Below are 13,736 nucleotides of genomic sequence, written 5' to 3'. Positions count from 1 at the left end.
TTCTCCAGGGAGTCCTGGTTTGTTTTATTGGAAAATGGTAAGAACAATTATTTGGATGCTGTGTACATTGCTATTAGGGTCTCATTGCTTCAAGGCTCTCTTAGCTGACAGAGAAAGGAAAAATGTGCATACTACCACTTCACATACACATACCCATAAATATATACATAACATACAATGAATATATAAATTAATATATGTTTATATAGTATATATTAGTATCTACATATGTAAATTTCCCTCTCTACCTATATTAAACTAAATGTGAGTTTATAATGATGTCTCTACTGCATTACCATTATGGAGTAGTGTTATTTTTGCCTCTTTCCCTTGCTTGTCTGTAATCTCCCACTTCAATAGTGAGAAGCCTGGCTCCCACCATCAGCCATCCATTTGCTTCTCTATTCAGTTCCAGTATGCATGCTATACTTGTTTCAGAATTGTTAACTCATAGCCCCAAAGCAATTTTTTCAATTAGAGTACACGGCATATATACAGTTACATTTGCCTCCAGTCTCACAGATTTCACTCATTTCCAAATTTATTTAGGTCAGCTTCTCCCATTCCCTTCAGTGAGTTTGTTTTATACATTCTTTTGTCACATCCTGCACTGTCACTATTAGCACAGTTAGGTGTAACCTAAAGATTTTTTTTTTTTAATTTATAATACAAGCCTTAAGATTCACTTCTCTGCTGTAAAGTTCTGTGGGTTTTGAGACATTTTTGGTGTCATGCATTATAATATATAAAACTAGAGGCCTGATGCACAAAATTAGTGCAAGAGTAGGCCTTGCTTCTTCTGGCTGCTAGCACCAGCTTCCCTCTGACACCCAGGACCCGTGCTTCCCTCTGGGTGCTTTCCTCTGGCCGCCAGCAGGCACCTGGGACCCAGGCTTCCCTCACCGCCCGACTTCTTCTGGAATGTCATCCGGAAGGACATCCAGTCTAATTAGCATATTACACTTTTGTTATTATAGATAGTTTCACTGCCCTAATCCCCTACGCTTCGTTTATTCAAAGCACACACACCCCATAATGCCTGAAATTACTAATCTTTTTACCTGTTTGCCTTTTCTAGAGTTTCATATAAATGGAATGATAAAGTATGCAACCTTTTTAGACTGGCTTTTTTAGTCTAGCAATGTGCATTTAAGATTCATCCATGTCTTTGCACAGCATGATAGTGCCTACTTTCTTATTGCTAATAGTATTCCATCATGGATATACATAATTTCTTTATTAACTAGCTCACCTATTAAAGAACATCTTGATTGCATTTGGGTTTGGGCAATTATGACAAGATTGCTATCGAAATTCAAGTACAGGTTTTAGTGTGGTTATACTTTTCAATTAAGTTGGGTAAATACCTGGGAGTGATTGCTGGATTGTATGGCAAGACTATTTTAGTTTTGTAAAAAAAACTGTCTTCTAAAGTACATGTACCAATTTGCACTCCCACCACTAATAAATGAGAGTTTCTTAGCTCTGAATCTCTGCCAGCAATTGTAGTGCCAATATTTCCCCTCATTTTAGTCATTCTAATATGCATATAGTGATAGCTCACTGATGTTTCAATTTGCATTTCCTCATGATGGTGCTGATGTTGAATGTCTTTTCATATGCTTATTTACCATCTGTATACCTTCTCTGGAGAGGGCTCTAGTTCAGATCTTTGACTCATTTTTAACTAAGTTGATAGATTTTCTTATTGTTGAGTTTTACATTTTCTTTGTATACTTTGTATTTTGTAAATGTCTTCTACAAATCTGTGGCTTATCTTTCAATTTTGTTTACAGTATCTTTAATAGAGCAAAAGTTAATCATTTTAATAAAATCAAAAGCTATCACTTTGTTTTCTTTCATGGATCTCACTTTTATGTTGTATCTAAAATCTCATCACCAAGCCTAAAAATTTGCTTCTACATTTCTTTCTAAAATTTTTATGTGCATTTTATATTTATGTGTGTGGTTCATTTTCATGTCTGTATAAGGTGTAATGTCTATTCCTAGGTCCATTTTTTGTTTGTTGGTGGGATGGGCAGTGGCATATGATGTTACTTGTTGAAAAGACAGTCCTCTTGGCCACTCAACAGAAGGTGAAGGTTTATTTTCTGTCAGGGTAAAACATTGTCTCGGGTATTAAATATTTGGCAGATGTGAGAGTGATGGCATTTCTCTGAAAGTAGAAAAATTAAGTTAAAATATACATAAGAATATGAAAGCCCCAGATGTCATTCTCAGCTTATGTGCTGATACATTGAGAGTTGGTCTTTATCCTAATATCAAGAGATTAGTAGTCTTTTCTGGGATAGCTGACCTTCTGCATAGGAAATATTTAAAGATCCTAAATTCAGGTATTTTAGAAAGAGGACTGCCAGAGGTAGCAAATAAAAATATAGATTACCCAGTTAAATTTGAATCTTAGATAAACAAATAATTTTTAGTATGTCACATGCACTATTTGTGACATATTTATATTTTAAAATTATTTTTTGTTTATCTTAAATTTAAATTTAACTGGGCATCCTATATTTTATCTTAGAACCTTAAGAAGGAAGTAGCCCAGCCTGATTAACCTACATGAAGACCACAGCTGACAAGTTTCAGTCTCATGCACAGAGCTTTCAGTCAGTTATTCACAGACTTAAATGAATGGTGAGTGAAGGATTACCAGATATTTGAGAAAAGCTGCTAATATAAAAAATAGAAAATAAAGAAATTTTAAAATGCAGCTTGGATAAAATAGAGACTTAAGAAGAAAATAAATTTTGAAACTGAAATATTTTTAAAGAGATAAATTGTTTTCCTAAAAGCCTAAAACAGTATCTTATTATAATAAAAAAGAAAAAAAAAAGAAAAAACCACCAAAAATGATTCCCCAAAATTACCAATGACAGTAGAGATATAAAAACCAAAGAAGGTTTAAAATATTAAATTGATAAAATGTTCTAGAAATCAGAGCATAAAAAGTTCAAGTTAGAAGAAAATGGAAGAAAAAGATAAACATTAAAAGTTCAAGAATGCCTTCGAAATAATATAGATTCCAGAAAGAGAAAATGTAGAAAATTAAATATGAAAAACAAATATCTAAAAGAGTTTTTCAATAACTGAAGAACACAAATACCCAGATTAAAGGTCCTCTAAATGCCCCTATGCAATAGATTAAAATAGAGTTACAACCAGAAAGATCGCCATGCAATATCAGAACATTGGGGACAAAGAAAAGTTTTCTATGAGCTTCCAGTGAAGAAAATATCTTATACAGAGAATCAAGAACAAAAAAAGACTCCAGGTTTTAACAGCAAAAAAGCTAGAAGAAACGTGGGTAAATGTTTTCATTATTTTAAGTGAACTTATTTCCAACCTAGAATTCTATATCCAGTTGTCTTAGTTCTTAACAGAGTACCATAGGTCAATTGACATAAACAACAGAATTTTATTTCTTGCAGTTCTAGAGGCTGGGAAATCTGAGATTAAAATACAGGCATATTCAGTGTCTGATGATAGACTGCTTCCTAGTTCATAGAGATCCATCTTGTCACTGTGCCTCACATGACAAAAAAAAAAAAAAAAAAGCCAAGGAGCCCCCTGGTGCCTCTTTTTTAAGAGAACCAATTCCATTCATGAGAGCTTAACCCTCATGACTCAATCACCTCCCAAAGGCCCCACCACATTGGGGTTAGTTTTCAACATATAAATTTTGGGAGGACATAAGCATTCAGTCTGTAACTCTGGCCAAGCTATCAATCAAAGGATGAGGATAGACAGAGCCATTTCAAACATATCGTAGAAGCCCAAATTTATCTATGAACTTTCTTCAGTAATCTACTGGAACATGTGCTGTGCTAAAACAAGAAATTAAGTTCAGAAAGGAAGCAACATAGGATCCAGAAAACAGGAGATCCAACACAAGGGGTAAAAGGGATCCCTAGGATGGTTGTCAAGGAAGATTTTCAGATGCTTGCTATGAACTGTAATAAGAAATTAATACAGCTTAGAGAGGATTAGAAAGTCCTGGGGAAGACAGACTACCTTATGCGGAGAAAATTTACACATCTGGGGTAGCATCTGCAGAGAATTTATGGTTTAGCATATAGAAAATGAAGAAGAAATAAATGAGACAACTGCAAAAAGCATCAGAGGGGATAATGGCTACCTGTATTAGGGCCCTGAACCAGTCTCTTTGAGTTCCTGGCTCTGCCACATATACCTTAGTTTCTTCAAATATAAAACAGAGATAATAATAATTGCTGCTTACCTCATAATGTTGCATTAAGTAATATATATATGTATGTATGTATATTGGAGATATATATATATATATATATATATATATATATATATATATATATATAACTATGTAGATATGTAAGGACAGTGTCTCTCACAACATAAGAGCTCAATACATATTAGTAATTACAGTGTGCTCCACAGCTCAGCTATGTAGTATGTATATAGTCACAATGATATTAAATTGAATATTCAATGAACTGAAAATACATGATACTGAGGTGGGTGGAGGGGACAAGTACATGTTTATGAAGAATGGGAAGGGTGCGTATGGAAAAGGAAGATATTCTAAATATTCATTATTAGATAATATCTAAAAGTGAAAAGTGAAAAAGTAGTAATACAAGCATACTATTTCCAGCTATGAATGAGAATACTAGGAGAATTAACTTAAGGAATTAAAGCTGATTTCCTTTGGCCCTGGCTGGTGTGGCTCAGCTAGTTGGCCATCACCCAGTCCACCAAAAGGTTGCCCATTTGACTCCTGGTCAGGGCACATGCCCTGGTGTGGACTTGATCCCCTTTAGGGGGAATGCAGGAGGCAGCCTATCAATGTTTCATTCACACCTGTGTTTCCCTTCCTCTCACTCTAAAAAATCAATTTAAAATCTTTAAAATTATATAAATAAATGTCTTTTTTTTTTAAGTGATTGCCTTTTTTAAAAGTTTTCAGAAACTTTGTAGAACTATTTGATTCTACTCTGTGCATAAGTAACAATTTTTAAAAAATTAAAACCAGACTTAAACCAAAAAAGTCATTTGTATGTAATGCCAGAAAGAAAGCAATTTACAAAGCAGTACATTTCTCTGCAGCTTACGGCCTCCAGAGACTAACACGTATTGAATAACCACATACTTCCAGGGACAGCAACTAAACTCTTTCAATGGATGTTCCTAGTGGGTGTCATTTTGGAAAACATTTGACCCCAACTGTCAGCCTTCTTCAGCATTTGGCAGGATGTCCCCTGGCTCTCTGTGTCACTGTAACAGGTAAGTATTGTAACTGAGAAAAAGAGCAATCCTTCTGTCTGTGGACACTTGTTTATAATGGCATTTGGGGTCCTGTGGTTAGGCGGACAGATGCTCTTCCAGAAGGTTATGAGATAAAGGTTCCTCCAGCTGGCCCTTGCACAGAGATTACACCTGAGAAGCAGATAAGCAGATTACTCCGGAAACAGATACTGCTTCCTGTTCTTCATAAGTCTGCACTCTCATAAAGGTAAACCAAGAAGGTTGTCCTCACTCAATATTTAATTCTTTTCCCTATTTCTGTCCTTTTCTTTTTTAATGAGATAGGGGGCCCTTCTATGATTGTTATCAGATTTACTAATGCACAAAAGTAAGAATGTATTTGGAAACCAGGGGGGCTATTTTTGTTATTTGGATTTTTTTCCAAATTCAAGGAAACAAACGTATGTTGTTTAAATTTGTTTGTTTTTAAGTTGCTTACCTGTAAAATCTATTTACAGAAGTGAACATTTAAAATCAACAAGTTTACCACTATATCTCAGAGGGCTAGTATATTATAGGCCCTAAATAAATATTGATTGAGTGGACGATTAAATGATTGTCCAAAATGGTTTTTAGTTTATTAAATATTTGCTACATAATCCTAAATTGCAATTTAAACTAACAAAATAAGGGAGATAAATGCATCCAACTTCTTAAAATTGATAAATAAATTCTAAAAAATATAATTACTGTGTTTTTCATTTATATTCAGACAAGAAGTGTATTTCTTACCTTCTCATAGTTAAATCATTAGTTGCTTTCCCTTAGAAAATAGAAAATGTGCTTTAGCTTCAGAGTTAATGATTATAACTAACTCAGAAACTTGGAAGTTTTTGAAGTTTTATGTATATAAAAACTAGGTACTGAATGTTCTCATGGCAAATCTTCAAATAAATCTAAAATTAAAACAAACTATAAAGCAGGCATATTTTAAAAAACAATGTATTTTTAAAACTTGAAGAAAGCTTCACTTTTTAAAAAAAAAATCAGCCTGATTTTTAAAAATTGATATTTTTAAGACATTTGTAATCAATAATTTTCAATTCCTTAAGGATGACATAGTTTCAGACAATTAACATATTATTATTGATTTTAAAATGTCCATAGAAAAGTACAAATAGTTGTATATTTATAAATCACAGTATTACTGATTCTGTCAGTTATTCTACATGTAATTTTTAGTGATTGCATTTGTAGGAAGAAAAAAATTTCTGGAAAATGTTATATTTTGCTACATAAATGATAGTGGGGGAAGAAAAAGTTTACTTACCTCCCCTTTCAATTGTCAATTGCATATAAATGTTTAATTTAGCAAAAATATTTTAATTAAAAACAAATGGTGGTATTTCAGTGTATTCTGAACTTACTATGCTAAGCAAGTCAATTTGTCTGTTTCACAAACTTGACCAGGCAAATCAGCTTTGGTTTTTTTGTTTGTTTACTTAATTATGTTAACTAATTCCACTATTTTTTCTATTTTTATATTACATATAACCCCTTACAAAGAATTGCAAATTGCATAATTATATGTAGAATGTTTAATAACATAAGCCCACCAAAAAACTATAACTTGTTGTATACCTATTTCTATGAAACAAAGTATTAAAACCATAAAATAAAAAATCCTAACATGTTACTTGTTTGGGGCTTTTGATGCTGTAGGAATCTCAAATCTGAATTTCTGTTAATCTTCAATTAGTGAGGTCTACATTAATTATAGTTTATTTACTTCAGCCAGACTGGTTTCCCATTTGTGACTAATTACCCATCATGAATGTATTTACATAGAAAATTGTTTTAGGAGAGAGAAGATTTCAATTTAATTCAACTGGTTTGCCTTGCATAACAATTGGATGTTAAAATTCAAGAATTTGGGGTCTTTTTAATATAAATTATTTTAAAAATAAAAAAGATGTGAAAAATTACCCTTAGTGCTTGTGCTAGCACTATGCTAGCACCTTCATATGGTTCCTCAGTCTACGTATGCTTACTTAATTTTTCATGATTGCAGTTTGCACATAATTTTATACCAGGCTTTTTGTACTTCTAGCACATCATAGGAATCTCCTGCATTGCTATCTAGTTTTGACAAGAATCATGTTATAGGTAGTATAATGTTCCTTTCAGTTAATACTCAACAAAAGAGAAAAGGTTGTTTCTAGTTGTTTTGTTGTCATGAATATTATTCTGGTAAACATTTTGGTGCATAAGCTTCTGTCAGTATTTAAGATAGCATAAATTCACTGAGTTAAAATTATTGGACCTAAGGATTATAAATAGTTTTGTGGTATTCGATTCATATTGTCAAATTACTTCTTAAAAGGTTTCCTACACCCTTAAGGGATTCCTCTACGCTTCCCATTTGATTCCCAGGGTGCTTACATGGATTCAATCCTTGTTTCAAAGGGTTTTCTTTAAGCTTTCTAGATTCTGAATGTAGTTTTTCTACTGATACATAAAAACGAAATGGTTTTGATTTTAAAACATTCATTAAATAAAAACTGTTTAGTGCAACAAAGATAGTTGAGTAGTTTCAAAGAACAATCACTTCATGGAGATACCAAGGCTCCTCTCTCCGGTATCAGCAGTGGGGATACGGTCGCACTGGGTGAGTACAGCACTGCTTCATCCTCTTACCTTTCCATTTCGCATAAATAATTTCATCTAATCTCCTGTGACATTCTGATGTGTGGGATAAAGGGCAGAAAGAAAACCCACCCTGAGCAAACTCCCTAAAGTGGAAACAGTATTTATCACAGTAAGTGCCTTTTGCATTACATTTTGTTATACTAAATGAAACCTTTAACTAAGTTATTATTAGTTCACCAAGGTAGGTAATTATTTTAGTAGCTGTGAAATGTCAGGAAATTTGCATTTGAAGCCACTCCATTTCTTGCTAATACTACAGGGATATAGTCTCTTTTTATAAAATTTCCTCTAAGGTATTTTCCCTCATTGTGGCTCCATTAGAAGAGAACAGGGGTTCATTTGTATATCTGAGATAGCTTCCTAGTGACAGTCACACTAACTTTGCAGCATATATTATATATATATATATATATATATATATATATATATATATATATATATATATACTCTGTTACAGTCTCAAGACAGTGTAATTTGAAAGGTTCAAGGCAGGTTATTTTTGTTCAATTATATCTGAGAAGGTGTCCTTAAAAGCAAAGCCATGTAAATTAAAAACACTTTGCATCCAATTTGTGGCACACTTCAAACCATTTATTAGATTATATACTTACTTTAAAAATAAAGAAGCAATTGCTGCTTTGTGGCCCCTCTATGCTTTTTTCACTGATCGCACTAAAGGACTATTATATGTGTGAGTTAATTAAGAAGCAATGACATGACTTACTGCTTTCTCGGCCATTTGTGTCAATCATGAGCATGCAGCCACCTCAAATATCAATGATATTTGCATGCTAATCCTCTCTGGAAACTCAGGTCCTATATACCTGTATTGCCTCAATCATGTTCATAGATTTTTATGTTGTTTTAAAATAATCTCAGGCAACAAGGTTTCTTTTTCACAATAGTATCTAGGTTTATATTATAATTCAGTATGTATATGGTAGTGATCATAATAATAAGCCAGTCAGAGAAAGACAAGTGTCACATGATCTCTCTGGAATCTAATGAACAAAATAAACTGATGAACAAAATAGATTCAGAGACATAGAAACATGGAACAGACCGTCAAATCTCAGAGGGAAGGCTGGAGTGGGTGGGTGAGTGGAAAGAGATTAACCAAAGAACTTCTATGCATATTAGTGGCCCGGTGCACAAAATGTATACACTCGGGAGGGGAGGTGTCCCCCAGCCTGGCCTGTGCCCTGTCATAGTGCAGGAGCCTTGCAATCCATCACCCCAAAGAGGTAGGCTAGGCTCCGTAAGCCTCATGTCCCTGGGCCCAGCACGGGGGGCAGAGACTCGAGCTTCATGTCCTTGGGGCCAGCGCCGGGGGTGGGGACACAAGCTTTGTGTCCCCAAGCCTGGCACCAGGGACAGGGATGCAAGCTTCATGCAAGTCCCTGACACTGCACATCCCCGCCCACTGCTGATCGGTCATTACGTGTGAGGGCATCACAACCGTTTGCATATTACCTCTTTATTATATAGATGTACAGTCAGTCATTTTTTGAGGAAACATTGTCTTTTTCTGTGCCTTTGTAAAGTCATCTTAATTCCTTCCATCTTGGTTTTCTTCATTCAACCATCTCCACCTCAGCCAACATCTATTTTCATTATTGCTGTTCCGGGAAAGGGGTTAAAAATAACTAAAGCAAATGAAATTTTGTGGAGAAAAGTCAAGACCTCAAAATTAATGAAAATTTCCACTTCAAAATACTTTAACTTCATATAGAAAATAACATATGTAGGACTAATTTGTCTGTCTTAAGTTTCCTGCTGAATTTATAACAAAAGTTATACTTAGTTAAGCCCTACTATAAAACCCAAGGGCACTATTATTAATGCACTGTAGTTAGTTCAGACCTGATCATAATACTTTGCAGATAGCAATCATATTGATACTTTTCTTATAAAAGCTCAAGCATATTTTAATTAATCTCACTTTCTAATATTTTGCTGGTTCACTGACCCAGCTCATTTCTAGTCAGGAAGGCAGAGAATCATTTGAGGTGAGAAGGTTAGAACCAAAACTGAGATTTCAGCTGTCACTAGTCCTATCCAATAACCACTTAGTCTATTAATTAGGCCAATATCATATGGTGAGTGCAATTAAAGTGGTTTTTATTATCAATTCAAAAGCCAACATTCCTCTGCTAGCAACACTAGATGACTGCTGATTCTGGACCATTTCTAACATTTATATGCATGACTGGTCTCAGGATATTTGCCCATATTATTCAGCTCTACCATAAAAAATGGAAGCACCAAATTTAGGAGTTCTATTACTCATTAAGAAGGAAGTATGACACTTCAAACTCCTCAAAGTGGAGTCGTTTATTCATTGTGTCACTTTAAATGCCCACCTTTAAAGTCTAAGTTTAGTAACAAGCGGCTTATTTAAGATTGCGTTTTGCATCTAAAGGAAGTACCTGGCCTGATGGATGTGATCTGAATCAAAAATACCTTCTTATCAAACACTGATATTTTACCTCCAAGTTGACACTATTTTCAGACTCTGAAACAGCCCTTTCTAATAATTGCTCTTCCATCCTTCCAGAAGATCTGATTGTATTCTCATCAAGACACACCAGTCCCTCATTCTATTTTATCCAGTTCTTCAGCCCACCCAAATATCAGTGTTCCACACATTAATCCCAACCTCTAGGGTGCTCTCCTGAACCTGACTCAACAGTCTTCTTGTTACTACAATAGAAACTTGGCCCTTAACTTTCTGCCCCCCTTTGCTTGGTTATTCCACTCTGGGTAAACTTAGTCTTCATTTTTTTTCACTCCCATTCCTGAGCTGCCAAGTGGTATTAGAGAATCTCAAATAAACAGAGTGCTTCCATGAAAAAAAATTCAATTCTATAAGCTTAGCCAAGCGCTCCAAGTCATTCCACAGTGATACTCATCTCTGATGCCTTGACTTAGTCTCCCAGTCTGATTTCCAAACCTTCCCTCTCTCCTCAAGTATGCAGCCCGATTCTCCCTCATTCAAATAACAGTTCAGTTAAGAGTAAAAACTTTAAGGTTTGCATAGGATTGCATTCAACACAGAACACAGCTGCACAGAACAGTTCTGTCACTTATGGGACCGTGGCAAATTGCTGAGTCTCATATCTATCTGCATCTTATGGTTTCTCATCTATAAAATGGGAATACTAACAGCAGTGTCTTCCCCATAGAGCAGTAAGGAAGATAAGTGAACTAATGTTTATGAAGCTCTTAATGAGGTATTTTCCACACAAATGCTCAGAAAACACTAGCTCTGAAGATTACTATGATGACTACCACCATTACTATTACCACTGCCTCCTACATACCAAGAAGATTGAAGCATGTGACTTAATTTGACATCTTTTCTTGTAGTTTCTCTGAATCTTTATCCAAATGCTTCTCATTCTTTCTTGTTTCAGATTTCATATTTTTGCTACTGTTGTTGCTATCTACCTATGACTTTAACTCCTTTTACAACCAATCCTCCCAAGACCTTCCTCTGCCAGTCTCCTTTTCCATTGACTTACTTTTCCTAGCCTAAAGACTTCATGGAACATTTCTCAACACTGGTGCAAACACCACTGCTGGAGCTCCTGCAATAAAGATTCTTATTTAATGTGTCTGGGAAGGGATCATTATTAAAGCCATCCAGGTGATTCTACTATGCGGACAGGTTTGAGAAGCATGATCTATTGCTCTTCTATGAAGATATGATGTATGGGTCATTATATGATGAGCCAACAGGGGATTTGTTTTAATCTCTCTTTTTTACTAAATCATATCATAAATCTATTTCCAGTCTGAAGGGAGGGGACTCATTATTTAATAGGGCTCATGGGATGATTTGTGTAATCATTCTCTTCATTATATTGTCTCATTTTTTTAAAAAAATTTTATATAAAACAGCACTGATTATATTAGGGCATAGATAGGTTACAGGAACAGGTATTTGAAAAAGCTACACAGAATGCTCTGATGCACACTGTTAAAAGACAAATGCTTAATGAGGACAGGGACCACTTTTTACTTATTTGCCATAATATCATCAGCATCTCCTTCTGGCCCAAACCACTCTGCTTCCTGCATTCTGTCTCATTTCAGGCTGTCGTTTAGCTCTGAAGTCAGGAATGTGGGTGTTATCTACAACATCTTCCTCCTCTTCATATCTAATTTGTTACCAAATCCTATCAAATGGTGTGCTGGTTAATAGTTAGCAACCATCACTCCTTGGAGTAAAAATCCTAACCACACTGTTTGCAAATATCCATAATGCAAAAAACTAGTCCTGCCATGGCCAAGTTCAAGCTGCCAACATGACACCATCTAGCGTGCACGATCAGCTCTCAGGAGCTGGTGCCAATGTGGACCTGTTTCAGCACAACTATGTTTGTTGTCAAATTTAGGACACAAATGTGTCCTTAACTGAGCTTCACCTTTTCATCCCCACTTCCTGGGGTCCTATTATAACAACCTTCTCTCAGGTTCTGGCCTCAGCTTCTCCATTTCCTAAACCTGTGAGAATAGTCAGTCCGTGGTAAATCCTGTCAATACTATCTCATAAATACCTTTGTATTTCTCTAGCTTTAACTAATTTTGTGATCCACTGTACACCATATTCCCCCTCTTTAAAAAAAGAAAAAAAGAAAATAACTTACAAAGCTTCCTGATGCCTTTGGAATAAAGTCCAACAATTTCATTTGAAGGTTCTTACTGCTATAAATCTGGCCACTACCATCTTTTCTAGCCTTACTGCTTGAATCTCTGCCATGGGCTATCCTCATCACTTTCTATAAATCTTCTTACTTGGGAAATATATACATCAAGAGTGTGCAAAACATACCTGTGGTATTTATAAAACAGCAATAACATGCTCACTTCCCAGATAAATAATAAAACATCAATAGTATCTTAAAGGCTCCCATCTGCTCTGCCAGGATCGCTTTCCCTTTGCTCCATGCCAGCAGTAGCCACTGTCATGAACGTGGTTTTAATCAGGTCCTTGTTTGGCATTAGTGTCTCCACCTACAGATGTATTCTTTAAATGATGTATTTCTGTTTTCTCTGTGATTTCTATATAAACAGTGCCATGATGTGTGTGTCCTCTTACGATTTACTTCTTTGGCTCAACATTATGTTTTAAGATTCATCCACATTTTTGCATATAGCAGATCCTGAGGCAAAAGCTTACCTGTTACTTCTTCATTAGGGAGTGCATTTTCAAGGAACCAGAAGGAAAGGAAAATGAGGAGGCAGTGAACAAGTGAGAACCAACGTAAAGATGCCTTACCAGCCGAAACCGGTTTGGCTCAGTGGATAGAGCGTCAGTCTGCGGACTGAAGGACCCAGGTTCGATTCCGGTCAAGGGTATGTACATTGGTTGCGGGCACATCCCCGGTGGGGGTATGCAGGAGGCAGCTGGTCGATGTTTCTCTCTCATCGACTTTTCCAGCTCTCTATCCCTCTTCCTTCCTCTCTATAGAAAATCAATAAAATATATTTAAAAAAAAAAAAAAAAGATGCCTTACCAACTGGTCACTATTTTGTATCAAGTGTAACCAATTGCTGGTTTGCAGTTCTACAGGACCTGCAGACAGCCCTTGAGGACGAGAACCTGGGGGAAAATTGTGAAGAATTCATAAGAGATCTCTTCAAAGGTTTGTCTCGCAGGACAATTATTTTCCTATACTTCTAGTGTACTCAGCAATGGACAGCAGGTGGGGCCTGATGCTTCTCACATCTCTGCAGCCACAGGAAATCCTGGGGCGAGAGAAAACAAGCACCATGACAAA

At 35.5% G+C, this 13,736-nt stretch overlaps 1 protein-coding gene across 1 annotated transcript in view; it reads left to right on the top strand.

The window, feature by feature from the left end:
* Positions 1-5,635: 5,635 nt before the first annotated feature.
* The window catches only part of IMPG1 (interphotoreceptor matrix proteoglycan 1), a gene marked incomplete at both ends in the record, with an annotated part of 49,939 nt that continues 41,838 nt past the window's right edge, over positions 5,636-13,736 (top strand). Inside the window, 1 exon segment of the mRNA XM_084890483.1 lies at positions 5,636-5,702. Within this exon segment, the coding sequence (XP_084746609.1) occupies positions 5,636-5,702 (67 nt within the window).

This window comes from Pipistrellus hanaki (genome assembly GCF_964339955.1).
Source record: "Pipistrellus hanaki genome assembly, chromosome: 7".
In the NCBI taxonomy this organism is placed as follows: Eukaryota; Metazoa; Chordata; class Mammalia; order Chiroptera; family Vespertilionidae; genus Pipistrellus; species Pipistrellus hanaki.
The sequence above is the reverse complement of the archived record's forward strand: the minus strand, read 5'-3'. Positions and strand labels throughout refer to the sequence as shown.